Here is a 27,909-nt window from a genome sequence, read left to right as displayed (position 1 = left end):
CTCCGCGGAGCGACCGATGCCATTAGCTTCAAGGACTTTAGAACCACATCTGGCCTGACAGCCCCCCCCCCAAAAAAAACCTCAGGATGGCAGCGGCTGCCGATCTGTTCTCCAGTTACAAAGTCCTGGCACAGCGTAGGGCAGGGGCTCAGACCGACTGACAGCGTATAATAATCGGTTGCGTGTTTGGAGAGCGTCCTTTACCTCAAAGCAGAAGTCTTGTCCAAGGATACTGCTGTGAAGTGGCTTGACGAAGACTTTTTCTTCTGACCCGAGGTCCAGGGCCTCCACGGCGCTGCCGGGGCTCAGTAAGGACTCATGGGAACGGGACTCTTTCAGCTTTGGCAATCCGCGTGACCTGGAGGAGAACAAGGGGGAAAGGAAACATTATTTTTCTCGCAGTTGCCGAAAGAGTTGGCAAGATCCCAGAGAAAGCTGCAACTTGTCGGTGTTTATTCAGAAAGACTTCTACAATTAGTCTGTAAACCTTACAAAAATAGCATCAGGCCAGTAACCCCGGGCTCCTAAGGAAATACCCACCTACACAAGCCCAGCAAGTCCATTCCTACCTACCTAGAAATCGTAGATGCTGAGCCATCAGTGAAAGAACAGCAAAAGAGAAAGTTCAGAACTTAACTGCTGAAATTTAAAGAAACCCCATAGATAGGTTTGGATATACTACTGAAAATATTTACTGCTATCTAAATTACTAGATAAATGTTAACATTTGTATTAACAGCAAAAAGCACACCAATCTATGAACCTTTAAACCAATGCAGAACGACAGCTACTCAGCGGATGATCCCCCCACAATACACTTGATTTTTCTTAATAGACAAAGACTTTAAAATAAAGTCAAATACGCAAATTCTTTCCCACTTCACAATGCTCAAATCTGTTACCTACATTTAAATTCTTCATTTTCTTCTTCAGCTGCTTCTAGTTTTAACCGTTTTCAAATTCTGATACCTCCATTTTCTTTTAATTTCCCCCTCACTGACACATATTGTTTTTCACTGTTGTTTTGTGTTGCGTTGTTTGTTTTTTGTTTTGTTTCATTTGTTTGTTTGTTTTTTCTTAATCGACTGACCTGTAAATCCCTGAGCTCTACCAGAGCTGTCATCTCCCAAATTCGCAGTACCTTTTTATCAATGCTGTCTTCTCTTTGTCCCCACCAGTTCTTGAATACTTCTCAAAGACATACCCCTCCCTCCAATATGCTGTAGCATTTTGTAACCAACAGCACCATCACAAGATGTGCTCTAACACTTTCTGAATTCTCCCAGTTTGATTTAAGGCGACATTTGTGCATAGTAGGGAGTTCGGCTGTCAAACAGCACTGTAAAATGTGCTCAATTTGTAGGTGACAGTGGCTTCACCTGTGCTCCTTCTCAGGAACTAACACCTGGACTAGAAGCTTCTGCAATAAAGTTGTATGCTACTTTAGCACAATTAGCATTTCTACTTCAAAAAGGTAAACACTGTGTGCACACGCATCTTATTTTTCCTCTAGCTGGAACTCAGAGCCTTCACAGACGATCAACGAGGAGGAAAAGCAGAGTCCCAGCTTAGCAGAAAAGGAGCTGTTTACCTGGCTGGTCTAGACTTTGTTAAGATATTGAAGCTTGTGCTGCTACCTGTTCAGTGATCCATGAATATGTCCATAAATATGGCTGCACATCCAGCAAGTGTGACTGCGCACAAAGAACAGACGTGAAAGTAGAAAAGCATCAGCTGTCGGTACATTACGCAGAGTAAAGCAATGCTCTGAAACGATGCTTTCTCACCTGTGTTTGTCCTCACAGTATTTCCTCTTTTATTCATTTCGCAGTATCAAGGCTCAGTATCAAATGGAAAATGCTTAAAAAAATGTATTTATGGAGGACTGAAAAGCACAGCTATCTCTAACAGCTTCCTTAATTTTGAAAAGTAAGTCGTTTTTATATTCTTCCCTCCTATTCAAAAAAATCCTCGTCTTTTGTAAGCTTAGCAAAACGAAATTCCTCCTACCCTTGAGTAATTCTAGGGGGAGACAGGAAAAAAGCAAAAAACAACAAACATTTGGAAAAGGCGTCTTCAGTACTTCTAAGGCTGCTTAACAAAAACTTGGGTATCATGGAGGAGACATCTAAAGCAACAAGCAGAGTTCACCTGACTGCTCTTTTGTACAACATGAAACGCTGAAGGGATTCTAGCAGATTCCATGTACGATAAGATTTATTAAACAGTAAGGGAGAACTTTGTTCCCATTTAATATATTGAATGACCTAAGTGCAGGCAGCAAAAACCTTTCATCAGAGGGATATTACAAAGACACTGATTTCAAATGCAAAACAGCAGCACCGGTACAAATGCGTTGGCTGCACTGTGCATGCTTTGTTATAACAGGTTACAGCAGCAGCTGTACCAACGCAAACCCAAAACCTCAGCCATGTATAATTGAACACTTGCTGCAGTTAAGGTAGGGCAAGTCTAAAATAAACACACCACAATACACCACTTTAATATCATCTCTGCAAAATCCTCTCTAATTTCTCCTCTCAAGAAAGCACTGCTGAGGTCACTTGGCTCCTGTCCCTATCCCGAACTCTCAGCAATTCCAGTCCTAACAATGTGCTTCGGTGCCTGATGCAGGGGAGCTGGCTGAGAGCCTGCAGCCAGCTCCCGCCTCAGCTCCTTGTCAGAGAAGGAAAGCATGGAGTGGTCACAAAGAGGGGGGGAGAGGAGGGAAAGAAAAATAATTACCGAGTAAAGGAGAAAGCAAAAGAGCTTTTGCAAATCCCAGCTAAGCGGAGGCTGCACTTGGAGCAAGACAAATCAAGCACACCTACATGAAACAACTGTACAGCCACTTAGCAGTGCATCCCCAAATCATTGCGGTGCCACATGTCACAGCCCTTCCTCTCAAACTGCGTTCTCGGGGCTACATCTCAGACAATAAATCCTGCCGGGAGAGGAAGACAAGCACACAAATCCAGGAGCAGCTCCTCCTCAAGCCTTAGGTCACAAATTTCAGGCGAGCACCGTGCCAAGCAGCTACGCTGGGGTGAGAAGGGAAGTCACAGCCGCGCCGGTACAGAAATCTCCGTCCCCGTCGGCTGTGCTCACACCCGGCCCCACGGGTGACACGAAGAGGCTCCCGGGTGCGTGTTGCCATGGTGCGGCCTCCTGTGAGGGGATTAGGGGGGGCCGGCAGCCCGGAGAGGCCGCTCCGCAGACGTGGCAAAGGTGACCTTTCCAGAAAGAAAGAAGTCCCTCCTCTTCCTTTCCTAAACAACGAGCTTAACGAGGCCCGGACGGTTAAAGACGGCGGGGAGAGAGCGAAGCATCTTCCAAGAATGCCTGCCAACAGCCTTTGGGGACAGGGTGGGAGCAAAGGCAGGTAGGCAGAGAAATCCTACTCCGTGCCTCCACGTCCCACCTTGCAAGTTAAATCTTTTAGTAGCGTCCATTCTGCTTCGTTCCTCTTCTAACGAGTTAGCTTTGAACATTTTGTTGCAGCTCAGCTGGAGCTCGGTTAGTTTTGTTGACCCAGGGTCCTAGGGCAGAGGAATGTCTACCGGTTCGAGCAATCCCTTGAAGCTACCATATTTAAAACAGCTCAATAAACTGATTAAGTGGCTTAGAATTGGCACTTTATCTTCCATAAACACCACAGCAGTGTAGTAAAGATGCTGGTTAGATGCAACCACACGCATTTACAAACACAATTACATGCATTTGTAAGTACGGTGGTATATGTTGCATCTATTGATAGATCCGCAAAGCAAATCATTGACTTGTGCCTAAATCAGCAGCATTCCAATCAATATAGGCAATAATTATACAGAAATAATAGTTCTCTGCTGCTTTAAAGCCTCATTTGATATTCTGAAGCTGTAAGTAACAATGAAGGAAAACTGCTCGCTGGCTTCCCTTTTGCACAGAGGCAGTTAATAAACTGATGCCACTAACGTGCTTCCTAATGTCCAGCAAAGGGGCTGGATGAACAGGGTCTTTCCTGCATCAGGTAGGAAGCTACTGATAAAATGAGTGTTGCTGAGAGTCTCTGTTAACAGAGAGGTAATCCCAGAGAAGCAGATTACTGTCAACAGGAAGATCGCACATGCAAAAGGTGGGGGAAGGGTTGTTTGTACAGATCTGTTTCTGTTAAACAGCTCCATTAACAACCCAAATCCTGTTTTAAATGACAATTAACCTCCCACAATCAGCTTCACCCCCGCCCCGGGCTGCTTTTTCTATCTACTTCTGCACACAACAAAAAAAACTGCAAAGGACAACATAAGAGTTCAGAGTGAATAGTTACCAGCAGCATCAAACAATTCTCATGCACGTATTCTCCATAATTTCTTTCCAACGGGAAAAGCAGGTGGAAGAGGAGCATGTCAGGGAACATTTTAAACATCTCACCTCTTTTCACAGGTTTTGGAGTACTGGTCTTCAGAGCTGCATAATTTCCTTCTAAATCAGAGCCCGGCCAATGCCCCAAACCACTGACCTGGCAGCAGCCTGCGACGGCTACTGAAAAAAGATCTCTTCAACACCATCATCCTGCTGGCCCAGCCCCAAGCTGAGCCCCTCTCCTTGCACACCATAATTCAGTGATTTTCCACTACAGGAGGATCTGAGTTGTAAACCGGGCACTGGAAACCTCTGGCTTTCAGTGGCTGCCCATGGCACACAGCAGCCTATTAGCCGACTTCTAGTATAATCTACTGTCTATAAGGCATGTAGGATAAAGGGTTAAAATCCTAATTGCTCTGGTTATGAAGCTCTCCTGCTGATTTTGACCTATTTAAAAGCCAACCTACAAAGCACAAAAGGCTTTCAATCACTGATCTTACCAGGGAGAGCACTATATTGCTTGGAAAACAAGCCTGTGGACATCAATAATCCAGAAGATAAAAAAATAAATGTATAGAAATTAATTACCAAGGAACAGAACCCCATAATCTGTTTCCTTTACCAAACTGGTGTGAAGGCAAAGAATTCTGAAAAGCATTTGTTTTTCAGCCCGAGCACCCGGCTAAAGCTATGTCTCCACTGGTTTTACGCGAAACCGTACGGCCGCATGCTTCAAGTAATTCCAGCACAATACCCGTGTGTTTAGAGCCACTCCCCGAGATCAGAAAGTTGAATTCAATACTTAGCCACTCGCAAAGTCACAGGAGAGAGCTTGGTCTGTAATGCAGTGAACTTTCTGCTCAGCGCTGCTATTCGAAATCCCAGCCCTGCTGAACTGGACCCTAACGTCGGCAACATCATCTGCAATACAGGTGCGCTCTACCAGCGCTGCAGCATCAGATTTCCCCGTGCAAGTGTTCATTTTGTAGGCACCACACCCCGCTTCGTTTTCCAACTGCCAATTAGCAGAACATCCTACTACTTGGTCAACAATTCTACAAGTCTAACCAGTTTCATTATTATTTTTTTCAATCAGAAATGTAGGGTAACTTATTTAGATGCAAGTTCTACTTGGCTGCAATTAAACGCTCGCTTTTTCCGAGCATATTGCCTTCCATGGAGATTCTGGTCTTTTCCTGCACGGCCCTACCCAAAGCCTCATTGTTTGAATCCTGGATTTGCAAAGCCCTTCCCTGCCTGCCTGCTCTCCCTGCAGATCACAGCTTGTCTAACAGACACCTCATACAGTGCAGCCAAACAGGCTCCTGAATTTCACAGTGGTAGCATTCTCCGCGCTCTGCTGTGACCGTGGTCTCTGCTATTAACGTTTCAAATTCTTTTGTTTTGCTGGACCAGAGATGCTTAACCGATTTGGTTTCATTTCACTGCGGAGCAATTTATAGGTGAATGCTGCGTGGAGGAGCCTGGGGTTTGCAGAAAAGCATCAGCCATTAAGAAGTATGTTTTTATAAAGGGGTCAAGTGAGCTTGCAGGTGTGACAGAGCAGTCTAGGACCAAGGTGAAGGTTTGCGAGAGCAGGCTTAACATGGAGATCTTGTTCAGTTTTCACCGAAAAACAAACTACTGCATGAGAATTGAAAAAAAAAAAACCAAACAAACTTGCTGAAAGAAATACGCTCACCAAAACAGGAGTGAGACGTCTCTCTGGAAACAAACCACTCCTCCCCTTTTCCCCATACTCCAGTATGCAGATAGAAACAGATACCCTGAATGAATACAGGCTCTGAGTGAGTCAAGCCTTAATAACGCACTGTGTAAGACAGATTTTTATCTGATGAAACAGATTATCTGTGTAAGACAGATTTTTATTTTGGTAAAAATCACCCACCTTTTTTTCCGAAAACCGGCATTAAATTAGAATGAACAAATACGAAAAACATGGCAACATTTGCTTCTCTGACTTATATGATCTCTGCTATTTCGTGCTGTAAGAAAAACAGGAGGGAGGAGCGAGAACTCACCGAAAGTAGAAAAAGCTGTCGTTTGAGGAGCGATGCCGTTTCACCATGAACCCCAGAGCCATGGCTACCCGCTTCCCTGCAACCCGCCGGAGCCCATTCTGAGCAAGCACACAACGGATCCTGCGCTCGTCTACGACTATCTGATAATGCCATAAAATGACTTTTAGTAAAGCAGGAGGATTCCCACGTGGCAGTAAATCCCAACAGGGCAAAACCCTCCCAGCTGTCTGCGGAGCTTTATTGCAGCCGCTGCGACCATATGCAGCCGGTCTCAACCATCTTTCGCTCCCGCACCGTAAACAGAACCGCGGCGAGAACCATTGGTCCACTTGGAAATACTCTCCAATTCCTGGCCACAAACTGAAAATGTTAATTCGGTCTCCTTTCAAATCCAATTTTCCTTAAGTCTTTTCTCATGCTTTTTTTAACATGTCTTACATATATTACTGACACTGGGGAAACATTAGAGACAAATGTGTGGGTTGAAGAGCTCAAAGAATGCAGTGGGAAACGGGCTGGAAAGGCTGTGAAAGATCATGCAGTAACATGGTGCCAGCTGGCCTCATGGCGAGAGCGGTTGATAACCCAGTGAGATGCTGTACTGGCCACGCGTCTGAAGAACATCATTCACAGCTGGTGTGGGCCGCAAGCAAGCAGAGCCTAAGCCTTCTCATGTTAGTGCCTTGTCAAGACAAAACACGAGTTTTCAAGGGCACAACAGATCACCCAGCAAACAATGTGAACCTGGAGTAATGGAAGTGACGTGAATCACAGACCCAGAGGTGGTGGATTTCTACAGGACGCCTGGATGCTGACCCAGGGTGGGCTTGTTTCTGCAGGGGCATCGCAGCGCTCTCCTCTCCCCATCCACTAACCCAGTCACACTGAAACAAAGTTAAAAGCCAGAAGTAGGTTCAGCTGAAACAGAAAATCTGATGACGAAAAAACCTGCAACCTATCTCCATCACTCCTTCCTACAGCATTCCCGAATCCTTTCTATTTTAAATCAACTCTGAACAGACAGCATCCATCCCCTGTCACCATCTGGCAAAGCACGCAGCGTTACAGTATCCCAAATCTTGATGTGCACCACGATAACTAATCTTCCGTACTCCAGAATTTTATAGGTATTTATCTATAGACATCTCCTGTTTCTTAACAGGACCCAAACACCTCAAAAGAATGAAAAAGCAACATGACAGCAGCCTCTATTTCCTTCTAATCCCTGCAGGGTTTTAATTTATAAAGCTATATAATACTTTCTTTGAAGGCAAGGCTCTTATATTTGTCAGAGCAAGAAAAGGTAGATGCTATCAGTCAACCTGGCCCTGCAAACCTGTATAACACCATGACATCACCTAGCATCACCTGTTTAAAATGGGAAAGGGCTGACTCACTGGGGTAGGAACAGGGAAGTTTTTACTGCAACAGATCGAGACTCATACAGAAAGCAGGGAGAGCAGAAGGTGAGAGAATGGCAATTCCCTCTCATGAATTAAGAGTCAGCTGCTATGTGTTATCTTCTTTCAGGCAGAAACAGTTGTCGCTGATTTGTCCCATTGGAAAAAATCCCAAACAACAGCATAATTCTAAACACGAATCAATCTTTTTAGCCTCCTCTTCCCTCCAGCCCATCTCCTCCCAGTATACTAATCTGTTCCTCATCTTCAGTGCTTCATTCCCACATGCTTTCCGAGTTGTTTTTCCTGCTGTTCTACCCACCAACTGCATTTTTCAGGCACCCTTAGATAGAGTGAAACATATGGGAGGGAAGGGAGAAATTATTGGCAAGTTTCACTTTACAGTGGAACTGAATTTCCTTTATGGTTTTATTTATAAAATACCATTAGAAAAGTAATAGCTCTAACCATAAACTTTCGAAGTTGGCATATTCAGTTGGTGTACCATCTGATTAGACCACAAAAGCAAAGAGACCTCCATCAAACCATCAGTCTTACCAACTAAAGGGAACTACAAGGCTGAGTAGTGCTGTTCCGCTTTCTTCCCCAAAAGAACTTATCAGCAATTTGTGACCCTCACCGGCAGCATGAGGCTTCAAACAGCGCTCGAGGTGAGGCTCGTGCTTTTGAACTGCAACACTCATTTGTGCAAACCTGTATCTCCAAATAAACTGAATCTCAGCCTGCTTTCCACATAGCTTGGCTACTCTCAACGGACCTCCCTTGCCTCCAAACCGTGCCCTCTGTTCACTTCAGCAGATGCACCTCTGAAAGGAGGAAGATCACACAGATTGATAACAAAAATGCTTTGTTCCATTTGCAGCAGATGATCGTATCCAGTCACAAAAACCCCAAAGCACTGTCCCCATCTCCTGCCTGACAGATGCAGGATGCTTTGCTGTAAGGCTGATGTGGAAGGCCAAAGGAGGAGGGTGACTGGATGGAAGGTAAAGAGCAACCACCGGCTTGTCCCCGTTGAACATCCTGCACATCACCGGCTTGCCAGGGTTCTGTCCCCCAAACCTCTGTGTGGACTCTGCCACTGAAACTTCTTATTTCATTTGCTCCCTGATCCTCCTATTTAAATCCATGCCAAGAAGACTTAAGAGGACTGACAGAACAGAGCAGACCAGCTATGCCTAATGCCATCACCACATGCGATGGATTTTATGCTTTCAAAGCCATCAGAGAAAATCCACGTTTCATTTAAGTCTAGTTGACAATTCGTGCCCACGCTGGCAGAGAGTAGAGGGGGGTCTGGTTTTAAAGAGAAGGTGGCTTTCCTGTGTATAGTATCACATCTTAAACCAAAGTTGTAGGGATTCATTATAGCTACATTTATTGGCTTTCCCAGAATGATAGCATTTCCCTTACACTGCAAAAGGAAGTATCATCAGTTCACATTCAGCATGAGTACCAAGTTAGGGAAAGACAAATATATTATTTATGGCAAAGAGATTTTTGCATTGCAAAACTTCAAGCAAGGCTGGTTACAAACAACGGTAAAAATAACAGGTACTCAGTCACATGGTGGTATTATTTAACATGCTTGTGCTCACCGAGTTGCTTTTTATGGCCATGTTGCAAGTCTCTGAAAATAGGGATTTATAACAAAACTTCACTCACAACAGACTGGGCGGACATTACTGTGACTGCAGGAGCAACATCATCCACATCATTAGTCTCATTTGGTAAGCAGCAGTCTTTTCTGTAACTCCTGAAGTTAACAAGACCTCTAATATCCGAAGCCTGGCTATCTCCGTGATTTTATGGTGCTGCCTTTCAGACGGAGAAGATAGCACCATTGATTGAAGCAGCACAGCATGACAGATGCAACTAATGAATTCAACTCAGCTAAAGGGGAAGGGAAGGTGCACTAAACAATGTAAAAATCACAGAAGCCTGCCGTGGCCTTAAGTACAGGGCAACCTATTTTTCACTCCATCTAGTTCTCCTGCTGGGTTACGGTGGAATGTAACACAGAGTAATGTTTAATAAAAACAATAAAGAGACTTTACAAATAGGAAAAACTGTGTGTGAGAGCTTTTGCTTGCCTCATATACAATCCACTCCCAGCCTGAATTGCCAGCCAAAAACTAAACAAGCAAGTATATACCAAACGGAGCACTAAAATGGTCAGAATTTACTGGGTTTTCCAGTCTCCTGAAAAACAGACTCTGTGTTCATCGCAGCAACACTGCAATAACTATAACAATCAACTGACATTATCAAGGGTTCTTAATGTGCCTGAACTGCACCACACCTCCCCGGGCTTTGCCAGCGCTAGCGCAACTGATCTGCTCGCACCAACGCAATTCCTCACCCTGGCCACCGCACCGACCGGCAGAGAAGTACTGCACGCATCGGGGCAAGTTTCTCCAAAGCTGAGTTTCTCTAAAGCAAGTTTCGTCCCATGAAATTTAAAGGCTGCAGCTTCTTTGAAACAGATGCAGAAGAAGGTATGAGTCCATATGCTTAACCTGAAGTTTTCGTCAGCTGTTAAGAGCAGTAAAAGTTTTCAGTCCTGTGTCAGCAGTACACTGTATACTAAACAACTTCTAACAGACCAGAGTCAGCCCAAAAAAACACCCGTCTGTCAGTTTAACAATAAATCCCCTTCCTTGCTCTCATTCTGTGAGGGCACACGCATGCTGCATGTAGATTTTGCGAAGTGCCTCTGGATGAGGCGAGATTGTTTTGGGAGATGCACTGACCCTTACCTGTCATCAGCGTTGCGGAGAGACGGGAGACGGAAACTAGTGTTCCTGTCCAGCTTTGACTGACTCTTTGTCCTCTTGATGGACCCTTTCAGACGTTTACTGAAGAAGCCCTAAAATGAGAAGTTGCAGGAGTGAAACAGGGAAACTAATGCCAGTAATAAATCAATCAATGCGCTGTCACAGAGTCCAAAGTCAGCAGTGATTCCTGCTGACAATGATTACAGAATGTGCTGTATTGGGATTCCTCTGCTCAGGAAGAAAGGCAGGGCTAGACTGTCAATGACAGTTCCAGTATGTGATAGCTTCAAATTGCAATAATTAGCACTACTCACATTACACGTGCACTTCAATGAATTCCAACTATTATACAAGAGCTCCAAAATCCCACAGTTATTTAATAAGGAGTAGTCTTAGATATCAGTATTTGTTCCTACCTCCCCCTCCACATGCCATGTTTTTAATTCTTGGTCAGATTAAGAGTGCAAGACGTCTTTGATTATGAGCTTCTACTGCACCGTCTCTTGCACCCAGGTTTTTCTTTTCAATTTAGATATAGCAGGTAAGTCTTACAAGAGTTTGTGATTTCAGTAGTCTCACTAGCCAGAACTGAAAATTTCAGAAGATTTCACATACTAGTGACTTCAGATACCAGTTCTGGTATGGCTTTGAAGCAAAGCTCAACTCAAAAAATCGACCCGTGATCTAAAAATACTAAATCCTCAAGTAATCTGTCTTCTGAGCTATAGTTGTTCACCAAATAATCACAGACCAAAGCCGTGTTAGTTGGAGGGAGCCTCTGGGGGTCATCTACCCAGCCTCCTGCTCAGTGTGGGTGCACTGCCAACACTAGGTCAGCCTAACCCTGACTTTGTCTAGCTATACTCTTGAAAACCTCTGGGGATGGAGATTTTACCACCTCTCTGGGCCACTCAGTCCAGTGCTGCATTGCCCTTCCAATGAGAAAAATCTTCCTCGTGTTCAACAAAAAAACTCTCAAGCAGCAATCTGCAGCTGCTGCCTCATTATAGCCTCTGCCACTGTGGGGAAAAGTTTGGCTCCATCATCACTGTAATCCCCCTCAGGAGCTTCTGCTGTGTTACCAGTACTGAAACACAAGTACATCTGACCACTGATACACAAAAGGGTGCGTGCATCTGTACATGTGGGGAAAACACAGAAATATTTAAACACCTGCATGCTTGATTTTTCTCCTACAGCACTTTAAATTACTTTGAGCATAATACGTGTCTTAAATGAACCATATTGTGTCAAAATATTTCCAGGGCTTGCAGGCATATATGCACGTACATTCTTTGGCATGATCAAAGCAAATACAGAAGTTCTTAGTCCAGTAGGATTAAGCAACATTTTACTGGCCAAATCTGTTTTGCTCTTTCACAGAACAGCTGCACAGAGCCACCGTACCCTGTGCACCACTGTCGGGGAATTTACCAAACACACACGAGTGAAACCACGTTTGTTAAGAATATTACAGACAGGTTATAAATTGATAGAGTTTGCTCAGAGTGAATGTTCTTTTGATGTGGATTGAACCAGCAGATCTACAGCCTTACTTTAGTAGTAAAGGTCCAGTGCCAGTGACAGCCAGCTAGGGCCAGCTCTCTCTCCCATCATCCGTGTTTTGCTAGGATAGGAGTCGAATACAGCTAATTTTGAACACATTTGCAAGGCCTCCACAAGCTGCGTTTGGGACAGGTGACAGATGTTGCCCGCAGCTGCCTCCTGTAATACAGAAATCAGCAAATTGGAGACAAACAAGGTCTCCTGTTCTTTCCTATGCAGAACACTGACAAAGCAAGAGTGTTTTATTGGCTCCAGGTGACTCAGCCAGGCTGAAGTATGTGACTTGTTCATCTCTCAGACTTGTAAGAATTAGGCCATCGCAACCAAAGATGACTTTATCTGTAATCTTTTGGTCTGAAAAATCTCACATCTCTTTCACCTCTCTAGGAAGAAAAGAAGGTTTATCTACGATAGGAGAAGGTGCTACGTAATTTCATCTAGGCTGCCTTTCCCACAGAAGGTTGGACCAGATGATCTTTTGAGGTTCCTTCCAACCCGGGCTGCTCTATGATTCTACAGTATTCAAAGGAAAGGTCTATCACCCTCTTCTTATCAGTGGATGCCAGGTTAATTGCTGGAAAAGAAGTTGCTTCTGAACAGCAAAGCCCACATTTGGTCAGGGTTCAAGACATACACTGTAAGAACCTCTAAACCAATTTTCCAATCTCCTATTTATCTTCCCATGCTTTCAGTGCTTACTTTTGAAACAAAATGTATCCTCTTTCCTTTAAACAAGCACATCCTTCAACCCCCCCTCTGCCTTTCCTCATTCTGTTGTCCTTGGTCCCTTTACATTCTTTTTGTCCCTCTTCTTCCGCACAATTCACTCCTCCTTGAAACAGCACAATTACTTTCTCAGTACCCACTGGTAGGTGGGTTCTCTCTCTCCTTGCACTCGTTTTCACTCTCCTTCTTTCAATGAGTGAGTCCTGCTTAGTTGTCAAGTGTAAAAAAACCCACCAAATACACAGTTCCTCAAACCCACACCCATGACATCTTCAGCAAATACAGCAAGGTGGCCTGTCCTCTCTCTTCCGTTGAGATCTGGATGGTGGCACGTTACTGAAAGCCTGTCCATACCTGATGCTGGCTGTAGGATCTTTCCAGCACATCCAGATCATCCTCTCCCAAATATTTGTGTAGGAAACAACCTGCTCACACACACCAGAGCCTGACACATGCCTGTCCACGGGCAGCACAGAGAAACTGGGGTGCCCTGTGGGATGGTGCTGCAGGGGGCAAAAGAAGAGGGAATCTGTTTTCTGCATCTGAAGGTAGTGCTACATTTAAGGCTGCCCTTCGATTTCTGAGGCTTGCCAGCCAGCAGGCTCCTCAGGGGTGAAAGCTGCTATATTCTCCTGAAATAGGAAATAAAGTAGGAAAGAAAAAGCCTGATATCTAGCTACTGCAAAAAAACCCTCCAGAAATCTACACAGCGTGCTGGGGAAAAGGTACTGTCAAAAGAGAAGAAGTGGTTTTAGCTCTGTGTGCCACTCAAACTCTACCCGTGTTCCTGCACTTTCCTTGGTCCTGGTACTGAAAAAGTGCCTTTGAAAAAAACCCTGTAATCAATAGATGCTCTTGGGCTTCTCTTGGGGCCATTGCTGGAATTCAAGCAGAGGATGTATAGCACTTTCAAAGGCACTTTCATATATTCTGACCTCTCAGCATAAAAGGTAACAAATCCAACTACAGGGATTCAGATCTGGTGGACCCTGGCTTCATTCCAGTACCTCTCAGGCTACTCAAATTGCGAACATGAAATAACATGTTCTTCTCCCCTTAAGGGCAAATAAGACAAAGCTGACCCAATTCTGTGAGTCCAAAAGTATTTATATTGAATGATTCCAAATCCCACTCAGGGAGGGACTATGAATATTCATTTTTGTATGCATACACAATTTTAAATCAGCATTGCTCTAACATTAGTGAAACATGTTCTTGGTTTAACTGAACATAATCTATTCCCTAATGAAATAAATATGTTCTATGGGGTCGAATAAGGCTACCTAGAGTTGACTACACACCAAAAAAAAAAAAATTAGGGTAAGAACATACTTAAGGATAAAAATTATTCAAACAAAGAGTGTGCTTATTGGTCATCCTCAAGAGACTTGCAAACATTTGCAGTATTTGCTTTCTGCACCTTGCCGGCAGTTCATGCAGGGCCACTGCTTACAGATGGACAACCTGGGAGCAGCATGAAAAATTCACACGTGCCAGAAATGAGCAGAGTTTCTCGACTTCCACTTGCCAAAGGAAATGCTTTTAAATACTGAATGCGGAGAGGAAAAAGATGTAGTGATGAAAAATAAACTTCTATCTGCAGCTATGCCATCTAACTGAAAGCTTTACTTCCTTTTCCTTCTATAGAGAGGAAATCCTTGCCAATGCTAATAACTGTAGCTTGTGCCATTAAAAAGACAAAACCACCCTTACTACTTTTCTTATTGTCTAGGTGTTTCTCTTAAAGACTTAATTCAACATGAAATACACTGCTGTTTGGTTGTTATACTTAAGTGTAATGAAGTGTCTGAGCTTTAAGGGTCATCATGGAACATTTTTAAAAACAGTCAGAATTTTACTGCTTAAACAAATGCCCTCAGACAAAAAGATGTAAACTTACTACCCAAGCTGCCAGAAATTATGAGAATATGTCCTTAATCAAAAAAAAAGTACAAAATATTTGGTAGGATAAATTATCTAGGATGCAATTTGAAAAGATCGGTACTGTGTAAATGCAGTATTTTAAGAGGAGACCAGTGAGAGACTAACTGTAGAATTGTGCCTTGATCCCTCAAGAGGCAGACTTGATGGTCCCACCCCCCCAAAGCTCAGTATAAATTCCCCTCAGAACCACAGGTTTAGGGGAACAGGGAAGGAAAAAGAGACACAGGGGGAGAGAGAGTGAGCGCACAAGCACGCACTCAATCAAGCATGTGGAATAGGTTCAGAGCAGGTTCATCATCTCAGCCAAAAGCATAGAACACTGGGGTAAGAAATCCCAATGATGTAACATCTAAAAATAATCCAATCCCACTGAGAATTCTATTCATCTCATTTGGAAGTTAAGCAACTCATCCCTCTCACTCTGCCAAGAAGAAATCGCCACAGGAGAAGTGATAAATTCAGCAGGAACTTCCCTCCATAGCTGCACTGGGAAGGTACAGAAACTCTGACCCCCAAGTATTTTAAACTCAGGGATGGTTGTTGCTCAGGGTGGCGTTGGCTTTAGGAAGTGCTCGCTCTATCTCAAAGATGACAACTGTCTGTCTGTCCTTAATCTCAGTAGAGCAGCACATGAACTGCCCAATGAATTCAAAGACAGCCCAAGTGTGAACTACTCAACTCTTCGACTACTGCTCCCTACACACGCACCGATTCTTCACTTTGGAGAGAATGGCCCATGCAGAATGAATAACGACTGTCCTTGTTGTTTTGAAAGCGAAAGGTTAATTCAGCCATGAACTAGTAGAACTACATATAACATTAATTATCCATCAATAAAAGGCAACGGAATTAGTGGAAGTTTCAAAGCACAAAACCCAGGATAAAACGGGTGACAACAAAGGTTCATCCAGTGCTGTGGTTTTCAGGACCGTTACCCACATTAGGTACTTCTGGGGACAAACACATTGCGTTCTGGAGGCTTTCAATGCATCTTGAACATTTATAATTCTTGATGAGGAGCACTAATGCATTATTAATAACAGCAGGTGGGTAACTTCATTTACAGAGTGATGAGACTTGTTCTCTCTGAGGGGAGGGACTGGATGGGTACAAAGATAACACTCAAGTGACTATGGGCGACAGCAGAACTGTCTCTCAACTACTGTACATTGCTAGTACACGAAGCGTTTTACTTCTTAAGTTGCTCACAAGCAGCTATCAAGAAAAAAAATAGTATCATAGCCAAGTGAAAATGCTCTCCTGTGCCAGTAACATTGTAAAGCTACGGGAAGCAAAGAAGCAGGGGAAGATAGCCAGGTCATAAAACAGAAAGATACAACTAGCAGGATATCCCAGGGATTAGGAGCAAATATGGTGAAATTTACTATCCCCTGCAGAACAACAAAATGCCAATATAACTAGCAAGGAGGTGGGGAAGTTTGCTGATGAGCCCAGTAACACTCACTATTAAAATATTAGCAGTGACTACATTTGAAAAGGCTCTCAGCCACTCACACGGTAGAAACGCAGATGAAAACAACTACGCATACACCTTGGTGGTAACATAAAGAACAGGCCAGTGACTTACAAGAGTCACATTCCACCATCAACTCATCCAAAAAGCCTGGCACTATGTCGCTGAAGAGGTGGTTTGTGCACAGGCAGAGAACAATAAAAAACATGTTTGAATGTATAAACAAAGGATAAAGCGCAATAGAAGTAAAGTGGTATTATGTAAATCTGCCATAGCTTTCACACTAATACACCATTCTCTTCTGATTCTTCTCATCTGAGAAAGAAAACTAGAACATAACTAAACTCCAGAAGTCTAAATTGATTAAAGGAAGACAAGAGGGGGATTTACAAATTATATGTTTTAAAGACTGACTAGTTACTTTAGAAACAAAAGCGAGAAGGGATTATAGATGTATAAAACAAATAGAATGGAAATTAACTATGCTCCTCAAGCACTCTGTGACATCAGAAAACCAAGGGGCAATTTCACATGAGAGGCAGCTCATTTAACTGATTGTCAGGAGACCTTTTCTAATGCTATCTATAAATCAGCCCATAGAATGCTCTACCATAAGATATTATAGAGACACTTTTTTTCAGCAAGATTAAAAAAGGATTACGTGTTTATATAAGGAAGAATAACATATGTAGCTGCATTAGTCAGGTTTAAAAATAACAAGAGTGAGCAATTATCATGCTTCAGGACACAAGCTGATCAACAGCAAGGATCAGGAAGATATTTTTCCCCTGATGGGACAGCACTGCAGATTTGGCCAGATAACAATTACAACTTTCCAATGAAAAATTGTCTACAGCCACAGGAGGGATGCAGAATAGGATGAAAAAGTTTAAGAACACTAGTAAGAAAACCGAGGAAATGTAGAGGATATCACAACAGGGATACAATGATAATACACGTATTAATGAAATGTATCATAAAATTGCATGTACTTTGTGTGATACGCAGTCAAAAGTACTAAAGGAATCAAATTTCCAAGTCACTGGGAATCATACTGAAAAATTCATGAAGAAACAAGAGCTACCCGATAGGTGGGGAGAGCTACATCAGCTTTTCAGATCCCAATTCAGCAAGGTGTCCGGCATGGCCGCAACTGGGAGCAGAGCCTGGGTGCCTTCACGGGAGCTGCCCACGTCAGGCACGAGCATAAGAAAAGAGCCCCTACCCAGGAATTACAGAATAGAGGTCCGAAGTCTGTCTAGAGAACAAGAAAACAATAGTGATAAATAATAAATCTTATAAGAAACAGGTCACCCGAGCCTATCAAACAATGGTTACCGGCTGCTGCCAGTGAAGTACATGGGGAAGTGGTGGGCTCCAGCCTGCCTCCCCGCGATTCAAGTGGCTGCTTTTCTCTCTTCCCCTCACGTCAGGAAGGAGGCAGTAATTTTCATGACCCTGACTCTTCAGTCCCCTGGCACACAGCCAGTAAGCAGCCCAACACTTCAAAATACCTTTTGACAATACGACATGTATACTAATTAGAAAAAGTAATGGAAGCTAGCTTTGTCAATGCTAGTAACACAAACCTGAGAACTGGCTGCAGGAATATCTAAGAAGAGTAGCAACGACAAGTGATAAGGCACCAAGATAGAAGGAAGGGTCCAATACGATGTGGTGGGGATAGTGGCATGACTGCTTCTGTTTAACATCTTTGTGAATGATCTGGGAGAAAAGTTAAACAGCACATCAATTACACTGAGCTATATTAAATTAGGAGGTGAAGCGAGGGCCAGGGAGGACAGAGAAATTATACAAAGGGTTGTGAGCAATTAGAAAGTAGTAACACACATTCCTGTGAACTTCAGTACCAGAACTTGGAGAATCGGCTGAAAGGAATTAAAAACAAAAGAGCAAGAAAAGTGATAAAAGGGCCAGAAGGACTGATTTGCCGAGGATGCATTAATCAAACTGCATAACTTGACTAAGCCATGATTTGGAGGTGAAGAGTAGAAGGAGTCGGTACACATTTAAATACTATTAAACCAAGGACAACTGGAATGTGACCAGTGTTTTAAGCTATAGACATCCATAGTTCCCCTACATTAATTGAAGGGGAATTAAATAAAGTCAAGTTTACACTAAACATGAGGAAAATGTTCCTGCTGTTGAGGTCCACTAGACAGTTTCACAGACTGGATAAGTTCACCATCTGACTCAACGCTGAAGTTTGATGTAACGAACAAATCTGCTCTGGCAGAAAGATACTGTGACGGTTACAGAGCCTACGAACAGTATTATCCCAGAATAAAGATAGGGATGAGAACTCGGTCAGCATCCTGGAGAGAGCCAATCACCCATTTATGCCTCCTGACACAAAATCCACAGGCTAACAGCCCACATACCTAAGCCATCATGTCACAGGCAAATGATTAAAAATTAAAGCAGATTCAAACAAACGTGTTCCGGTAAGAAAAGAGTGAAAAGTGGAAGGAAGAATCTTAATCTTATAATAAGGAAGACAGATTTGAGCAGAGCCAGTTTTTCATGAAGGATGTCACGATACCTCACTCTAATGTAAATCAACAATTCCATCTCTGCATTGGCGCTGACGCGGAATTAATAATATGTACTTGTATGCTGTCAGGTCACATGGCCAGAAAAGATCAGACTTGTCCTAACCTGGCAGCATGACGGTAGCGGAGCAGCACTCTGGAGAAGCAACAATCTTGCTGACTGCATAAAAGATGAGGCTGGGCGGCCGCGAGATCTCATCAAGCTTTGACCTTCACTTAGGCTGGCTGCATTGTCGTCTGTTCCATTTAGCAGTACTCTTAAAGAGCAAAGAGGCAGACAGTATTTCTATAGATCCAATTATACTCTCGACTAGAAACAAACCAACGGAGGCGATCTGTAAGTATCAGTCTTCCCATCATATGCACGCAGGGTTCCTATAAAAATCATTTTATTACTACAAAGATTGTGTTCTGGCTTTCTTATCTCATTTGCACTTCTCTTTGCCTCTACATATATATATATTTTTTTTCCTAATAGCCAGAAGACATGGATGAATCGTATATTATTTATAATAACAACTCACTAGGAACCCTACCCCAGAAAAGCAAAATTTGGAGAGCGCGAGTCTTAAGAGTGGTTTAACAATTCCTCTCTATCCTGCCACTGCAGGAGGTTTGGAGATTTTGATAATCTCCTATTCACCCTGGCCCCTCAGTTCCAACGGCAGAGCCCGAGAGAATACGGTAGGTTGCCGCAGTGCTCAACCGGGGCTCAACAGCGCAACAGTAGGGAACGGGATGCACCGACACTGAGACACTGCCAGGACATCGTGTGTGTGGGAAGGGAAAAGCTGGTTTCTCGCCCACCTATGCGTCACGATGCCTACTTCTAGCCAGTTCCGTCTGCCTTCCTATTTGTTCAGTCAAGTAATATTCATTATTAAAAATATGACTCTTCCTGTACATGCATATCTATGAACAGGACACACCTGTCTACAGGTGAGAAGACACACGCTTCCTCATCTCGATTTTTCTACCTTTTGTGCCCTTCTGTTCTCTCTCAGTATTCCTCCCAGATACACTTGGAAATTGTCAAACAGCAACTAAACCACAGCTGAACCTAAATGGAGACTAATGTTTTAACTGCAGACAACAATATTGGGGGAAATGGGAGAAAAAAAAAAAAAAAAGGACGGACAAGCACCAAGGGCTCTTATCTCTGTATGTATGCCTTGTGCTGTGCAATGTCAGCATTAGCAGAATCCGCTTTATTCCCCTTGGTGGGAGATAACCAGAACAAACACATTGCACATGCGGGTCCATGTAGTGGTTAGTCCTGAGAAAGAGTATGGCTATAAATACTGAAATTGTACTTTTCACACAGTAGTAAGTTAAAACATATGTCTTCTCCTCCAGTGCACATGCAGGAGGTAGAAAGGCAAATTTCCTGAACTTTACATGTCAGCCTCTTAAAATAAATCCTTCATTGACCACTGCCACTGAAGAGACTACTTAAAATCTCTTGCCAAGGAAATGTTTGCTTAAAGGCCATTATGCTGTTATGAATCAAAATTCCAGATGCTAAACAAATGCCAATTAGCAGTATTAAAAAAACAGATGCCTTGTTCTGACTGAGTACCACTGCCTGGCATTTGAAAGAAAAAAAAAACCTGCACAGAACATGCTGGAAGCCACTGTCCTATTGAGAAGATAGCTTTTAAATAGCTTTTCTGAGAGGCAAACTTAAAAAGCTGTAAAAGCAACTTATTATGAAAGTCTCAGCATAATTTTCCATCAGTCTGGAAGAAGGTTAAGCTGTCCCCTGCCTTAAGCTGCTTTCTGTTAGAAATCTAAGCAGTGAATAGAAGAGGTATGGCACAGAGTCAGGTCCACGGAAAGAATAACTGAGACAGCACTACGCTGCAGCTGCCTATAGCCCTCCAACCTCCACTGTAGGTGTCAACTTTCAGAAAAACAAAAATGCAAGTTCTCTTATTATGAATCTGCTTATACATACAACGAATCCCATGCCAAATAAAGATGACCTCACACACACACACACAGATTTAAAGCCATTCTAGGCACCCCTCATACCCTTCACTTAAAGCTCTTCTCAGACCACTGATCTGAGGCTTCCACGAGGCGCCCAAGTCATCTTGCCTACTTCTGAGAGCTGGGAAATTCTTAATATAAATCAAAGGAAGAAACATGATTCCTCCCTGTCTTATCATCCACCTATTAGATGTGTGCCAATCCACAAAGTTAACAGGGTATTCTGTTTCAGTACTTTTGGCTTAAGCTCATCTGTATTCTTAAGCAATCTGACTTCTAATTGCAGCTTGCTCTTTTAAACAGATCACAAGTTGGCATGTTTTAAAACAGGGTGATCTCAGCCCCCACCTGCACCGCAACCTGCTAAGGAGTAACAGCCTATAAATGGGCTATTCAGAGCAAATCCTACAAAGCCAGAAGCCTTGTCCCTATGAGAAAGACAGGAGGGTGCATTATGCTCCTGGGTATACAGGTGGCCAGGCAGACAAAGCAGCATAATACCAGCTACACGTGGCACAAATAGCTTTTAGGTTTTTTTTGCTGGTTTATGCCCAAGAAAGGCAGCCATGTACTGCTTCCTGAGCCTATTTGCCAGAGCCCTAAAAGCCCAATACACTGCCAGGGGAAATGAGAAACGTTCTGCAAGGTTCGTGCTTTGGAAGGGAACAGGAGCTAAGTATTGGAGAACTATTAGAGAAGAATTAGAGAAACATTAAAACCTTACTTAAAAGGTAGAATCAGTATTTAAAAAATTGTGCAAAAATGAAGAACAAAGAAAAAAAGGAACCACATATAATAAACAATACAGATAGTAATCAAATACGTCTGATACATAGCTTGCAGTCTTTAGACAAAGACTATGACTATACATGAATACACCTAAAGGCTAAGGCAATTAGTTTTAGGTGAAGACAAAAAAGACAGAGAATTTCTTATAAATGAAGACCAGAATAGCTGGGACTTTTGAAGGCTCTCAGCATTCGGAAATCCTCCTGGAACTGTGTGGCTCATGGGCTTAGCATAAAAATCTCAGAATTTGACACAACAGAATATTCTTGTGACAACTTCACATGCAAGTAGACCAAGACCCTTTTCTCCCCAAGTGCCACCCAGAAAACAGGTCACTGAAGTGACAGAGGACAGTTTGGAGAATCACAGAATAGCTGAGGCGGGAAGGTACCTCTGAGACTGTCTAGTTCAACTCCCCTGCTCAAAGCAGGGTAAACTAGAACAAGATGCTTAGGACCGTGTGTGCAGTCTGCTTTTGAATGTATCTCCAAGGATGGAGACTTCACAACCTCTCCAGGCAGCCCGTTCTAGTGTTTGATCACTCTCACAGAGAAAAATGCTTTTTCTTATGTCTAAATGGAATTTCTTGTATTTCGATTTGTGCTTACTGCCTCTTGTCCAAAGAGCCTGGCTCCATTGTCTTTATTCCCTTCCATTAGGTATTTATACATATTGCTAAGATTTCCTTCTGAGCTTTCTCTCCTCAAGGCTAAGCAATATATTCTGCTTTAACTGCTACTTCAGATGTTTTTTTGAACTAGAGGAAAATGTGATTCACGATCTTTCAATAGACATCAGAAGTTCAAGTTTTGTTCTGGCAGGAAAGCCTTTACAAAAGAAATATTCTCCGTGATGAGGATAGTCAAACATCAGAACAGGTTTTCCAGCAAGGCTGTGCAAAACTGCATCCTTGGAGGTTTTCAGCACCTGACTGGAGAACACCCCGAGCAACCTGATATAAGTTGGTCCAGTTTTGAAGAGGGAGATAGATCAGAAGACTTCTGGAGGTCCCTTCCAATCTATAGTATTCTATGACTCTGAAGAGAGACCAAGTAAGGATACCCAGTATATTCACTGCTTCCTTGGACCCTTTTTCAATTCCAACAAAACATGAGTTTACAGGTTACTTTAAACACCATATATTCTATACACTCTGACCAACCTTAATCCTTTCATAATTTAAATAGCTCTCATTAAATCCCTGGCTGGTTTTTAATTTTATTTTTAAAAATGACACAATGTAGGATTTAATTGAAAACCAAGTTTCACACACATTAGGATCTAAAGTGAGCTAGGAAGTGTGCTTAGAAGGGATGAGTGGTGTCTAAAGCAAAGCAAGAACATATACACTAAGGTATCGAAACGGTACTCATGTCCATAGAGAATATACAGAAACCTCAGTGATCACTAGGTAATTGTTCTCATGTTTTTCTTCGGGTTTTAAAGTAGGCAGATTACTTATCAAAAATAAAGAGGGCTATGAAAAAATATTTGCAATACTGAAGTTAGATATTTTAAAACACAAATATTGTTAAAAAAATTACTGAGCACCTCATTTTAACCTCAAGTGTTTACCTTCAAGTGGAATAATAGAAAGGCCTTTGTGCTCTTGGATACACTGACCAAAGACTGACATAAGCAAGAAAATCCAGACTCTAGTCGAAAAAGTCTCATGCAGACTCACAGCCAACCAAACTCACAACAAAAACTGAAAAGCTAAAGATCAATTAACACACCTACAGAAATTTCAACAGCTTCTGAATAAACTATAAAGCCATTTCAATTTTCTATGTACTTCATTGGCATAAGGGAAAAATAACATGCTATCACCAACCTAAAGGAACTTTCTTCCTAGTCAAAATTGAATATGTAATGCAATCCCTGGCGGCGACTTCAAAAGTATTTATATAGGTCGCTGCCCACATTAACACTGATGTTTCACTATTTGCAACTTGAGATCAAGGCAATGAAAATAAGCAAGTTACAGTTCTACCAGAAATCTCATTGATAATACATGACAGTTGATAGCAATATCTCTTGGTCAACTGGAAATACGAACTAAATACTCTCTTTCCGCCCCCCCACCCCCCCCCCACCCCGAGCTTAGCTGTACACTGTGATATTTTAATCTCCTCCTCCTATTCAATGAGAAAAATTCCTCCTTTGCAGGAAAGGCACACTTACTGGCACTTTGAAAGGAGAAGTATTCGAAGCATCCATGGAGTTGGTTTTCTCAGAGGTGCTGGTCCCGGAGATGCTCCGTCTGCGAGGAGATCTCTCTGCTGGGACCTCTGAGGAAGAGAAGAGAAAAGAAGATGAATGGGTGCCGGGGGGTGGGGTATAGTCAGGTTTTAGCCTCCACAGGATAGACGGCTCATCAAAGTTTCAAGTGCATTACTAAACTGCCGAATTACACTCAGCTATTTTTCTATATCTTATTTACTTACTAAATGACAATGGCATTTCCCCTGACAGATTCAAGGTTTTGAATCGGACTTGATTGTAGGCAACAGGCAATTAAAATAAAAAAATGACGGTAAAGATCAATACCCAAACATATTTAGTATTCTGTCACTGTTTGTGAGATATTATTCAGAAATCTTTAACTATTTTTTTTTCTTTCAACGTAAGCAATGCAGTAATTAAAAGATAAATAAAATCAAGACAGAGGGAAGCTCAATTTTAGTCACAGCTGAACATAATTTGACAAAGGTCAAAGTTCGGTCTTCTATGATCACACTACTTGCTCAAACCATGCAACCAGCAAAGACTCATAACTGCCCGAGTAGTATGACATATATATCTCTGCAGATAAAAAAAATAGGTCAACTTCTCCTCATTCTGGAAATATGACCTTACTAAGATATGACTCTGGCATCTTAAATCCATGCAGGCTGATCTGACGAGCACAAATATTCATAAAAGACACACTTATACCTTTTTCCAGCATAAACACTAGAATAAAAGCATAATAAAGTATGCACACTACTAAAAATCTCTACAGAAGCACACGTATATTGTACATACATGCCTTTTGATACATAGCTAGATACACACACATACACATACAGATACCTTTATCACAACTGCTGCCCATCTCCAGCTCAGTTGCCAGACTTAAAGGAATCCAGCTTCACAAAACATCCTCCAGCACAGGGAGGGAAAAAATCACTTCCTAGCAGAAAGTCCATTGTTATCTTCTGAATCTTAAAGAACAGGAGTAAGCCGTGACTCCAGGCAGTGACATTTTGACTCCTGCCGTTTTCCTTTCAAGAGACAGATGCAGCTTAAACTTCCATTTCTGGCCGCCTGGCCCTGGGGATCCGTGCTACTTCCACTTAAGAGAAAGCTGGGTCTCTCCGTTCCCCCTCCCTTCCCACAGCTTGCAGAGAGCAAGCGAGCGAGCGAAAAAGAAACACAGAGGACTGCAGCTATTCAATCAATCGCTCCGACTGCACATCCTCATTAGTTACTTTCAGGCTATTAACAGACGCCCAACTGCCGGCTTCCCTCCGCTACAGAGAATTTCACTGTATATCCTGATTCACAGCAGGAAAAAAGGTTTACAGAGATAGATTGCCAGCTGGTGCCACGAGAGCAGTGTTTTCCTCAGAATAACCGAAGAAAAAATGAGAAAAGCCTTCTTCAGGGATAACATTACTTGTGATGTCTTTGCATACCGGATTTTGATTTCACCAGAGTTATAATACGTATCTCCCACGGACGCTTGAAGAACGACAAAATGGAGCATACTGAACGAGAGGCTAAGAAACCTGGACCCTGCAGTATTAGTGTCTCACACTGTAGATGTTTATCTTTTTTTAAAAAAAAAAAAAAACAAAAAACAAAAACCAAAAACGAACGGCTAACACTCAGCCTCTCAACCTGCTCGTAGCCATCGACGGGGAGAGAACTGCCGAGCGGGAGGACAGCCGCCCAGAGCGGGCAAACAAAGTCGAACACACGGTGTAGCTGCCACTGGAAAATGGGCAGGGCGCAGCCGCTCGCTGCCGACCGTCCGGACGGTGCACGAGCCCCGCCGGCACCGACCACGTAAATCACGGCCTGTCAGAGCTCGCAATAACCCGCGACAGAGAAATACCACTCTGGGGGGAGATTTCTCCTACGGCGGATGGGCGGCATCGGGCACCTTCCCTTCCAGCTAAGGAGGCATCATCGCCTGTTCCAGGGCTGGAGGGTAAGTCCCTGCCAGGGCACCTTTCGAGAACAAAGCGCTCGGAGCAGGGCCAGTGCCAAACTGAGTAACGGTCAGCCCCACCGTCTCGGGAGCTTTTGCAGGGGTTGCTAGTTTTATCCAAAGACGCGCTCTTTTATACCACCAGCCTCCTCCCCCTGCCTCTACGAAGGGAAACTTATTTTCTGCAGCACCTGTAAGTACTGCTTTCCCAAAGACAGCTGTATCTCCCAGGATTTAAATGATTGCTTCTGCTGTTCTCACTGTAAATGCAATGAAAGCAAATGGGAGTGATAGATTCACTTGGAACTGGGGACTAAAGCGAGCACCTTTTATTTTACGTTGAATAGTAATGCGTAACGTAATAGGTTTGGCTTTCTCTACTTCTCACGCGCAGGAAATCACATCAAAGCTGCTTCAGTAATTTAACACAGTCTGTTAACTTTGCTGAGTCATAAATGAAAACAGGAGCCTGAATTCCCCCCCTATTTTCAACAATACGTTCTGCAGGAGTGGCAGTTTAGGAAAAAGTTTAAGTTTAAACCAAATGGAGCTGAAAAGCTACAACACAAGGAACACGCCTGGCTCTCCTTGCCTTCCCTCTCCCCCCCACATCCACCCAGCAGCAATTTGAGTTCTCTGCAAATAAAACACTGAGGTCCCATTGGTAAAATGAGTTTGTTCCGTTCTCAGATCATCGCAGAAGTGTACCAAATGGGGAAAGAAAATATTCAGAAGGTGCCTGCAGTGAACTAAAAATAAAACTACCTTTCCCTCTCTTCCCATTCTGAAAAGCAAGAACAAATAAACAACATGCTCAGTCCCCAGGAAAAAAAAAGACCTAGATATAGCAAAATTGTTGAAATTGGTTGACTGGAAATCAAAAGCTAAAGCAACCTGTCATGATGCCCATAGAACAGGATTTTTGCTGAGTCGTGTAAAAAAAAAAAGAAAAAATCTATACTGTCACCACCAGGCAAAAAACTAGATAGTTCCCTCCCCTGCTCCACAAGTAATGCTAGAGGCTACTCTTGCATAATCTTCACCTGCTGTAAAAATCAATGCACCTCTCATCGGTTTAGTATTAAATTACAACTGCTTTCTGCATTGCTCACTCTCAGGGACCAAGACTACGGATAAATCACATTGTTTCTATGGATAAACAATCTGAAACCTGCCTCATCCTCTCTCAATTTCTGGGAAGAAAAGAGGGGAGAAAAAAAAAAAAGGTAGACACATCTTCTCCTTTTCAACCTTAAATAAAAAAATCCATCAAACAAATGAGTTGTAAACATCCCTCTGGGACACTTTTAATTTACCATCTCATATATCGGTGATATGCAGTAATATTTATGTAAATAGATATTTATGCAAATAAATATTTACACACTACATAGAAATAATCAGGTACAAATTAGCTGAGCCAATTAATCAGCAATGGCAGATGCCTCTGAAAAGGGAGCTGCCCAGGGATACAATGAAGGTAGGTCTCTCTTCACATCTTCATATTGCACCACTCTCTACCCTCAGCAACACCAAAGCTTGGTTCGCTGGCTAGAAGGCAGGTTTGTGTAAGACAGGTGCCACTAACTACTATGAGTAGTGGTGATGCTTGACCTCCTTTGAAGGCAACCGTCTCGGCCACAGAGGCACAGCCTCGATCACCCCCAGTCAGGATGTGGCTCTCGGACTCAACCTGAGTTCCCTCCTGCCGGCTGCTCAGGCCACCTGAGATATGAAACCCTGGTGTTGTGGGAATTTGCATTCTCCTGCGAAGAGCTTTTTCTCAGGGTGGGAGAAGCAGAGATGAAGCAAACCTCCCAGTTTTGCAGGACAGTGCTTGCTACTCTATCTTAATTTTTCTGGATTAGAAACGGAGTGGAGGAGGGCAGGACAAACAATATGGAACAAAGAAACATCCTCAGGGGTTAGAGTTAAAAGAATTAAGGTACTGAGCTTGCAAATAAGGTCACAGAAATAAAGATTATAGGGGTGCCTGTGATTCTGCAAAGGGCAGTGCAATGAAATTCCTGCATGGTCCCAGTGGAACCTGCAGCAAGACT

At 43.0% G+C, this 27,909-nt stretch overlaps 1 protein-coding gene across 11 annotated transcripts in view; it reads right to left on the bottom strand.

Moving 5' to 3' along the window:
- RASAL2 (RAS protein activator like 2) overlaps positions 1–27,909 on the bottom strand; it is a 188,798-nt gene that overhangs the window by 32,059 nt on the left and 128,830 nt on the right. For 9 of the 11 annotated variants that reach the window (XM_042803368.1, XM_042803369.1, XM_042803382.1 and 6 more), the window contains 3 exons: positions 23,836–23,942; positions 10,567–10,676; positions 205–358 (listed from right to left, as the gene is read on the bottom strand). In XM_042803368.1, coding sequence (XP_042659302.1) covers positions 205–358; positions 10,567–10,676; positions 23,836–23,942 — 371 coding nt within the window. Of the gene's footprint in view, positions 1–204; positions 359–6,386; positions 6,543–10,566; positions 10,677–23,835; positions 23,943–24,726; positions 24,953–27,909 lie in introns of those variants that run through there. The other 2 variants (XM_042803394.1, XM_042803401.1) reach the window with 2 other exon arrangements.

The sequence above is a fragment of the Tyto alba genome, unplaced genomic scaffold, assembly GCF_018691265.1.
Source record: "Tyto alba isolate M040663 unplaced genomic scaffold, T.alba_DEE_v4.0 Super-Scaffold_1000006, whole genome shotgun sequence".
Classification (NCBI taxonomy): domain Eukaryota; kingdom Metazoa; phylum Chordata; class Aves; order Strigiformes; family Tytonidae; genus Tyto; species Tyto alba.
This window is presented reverse-complemented; position numbering and strand designations above follow the sequence as displayed.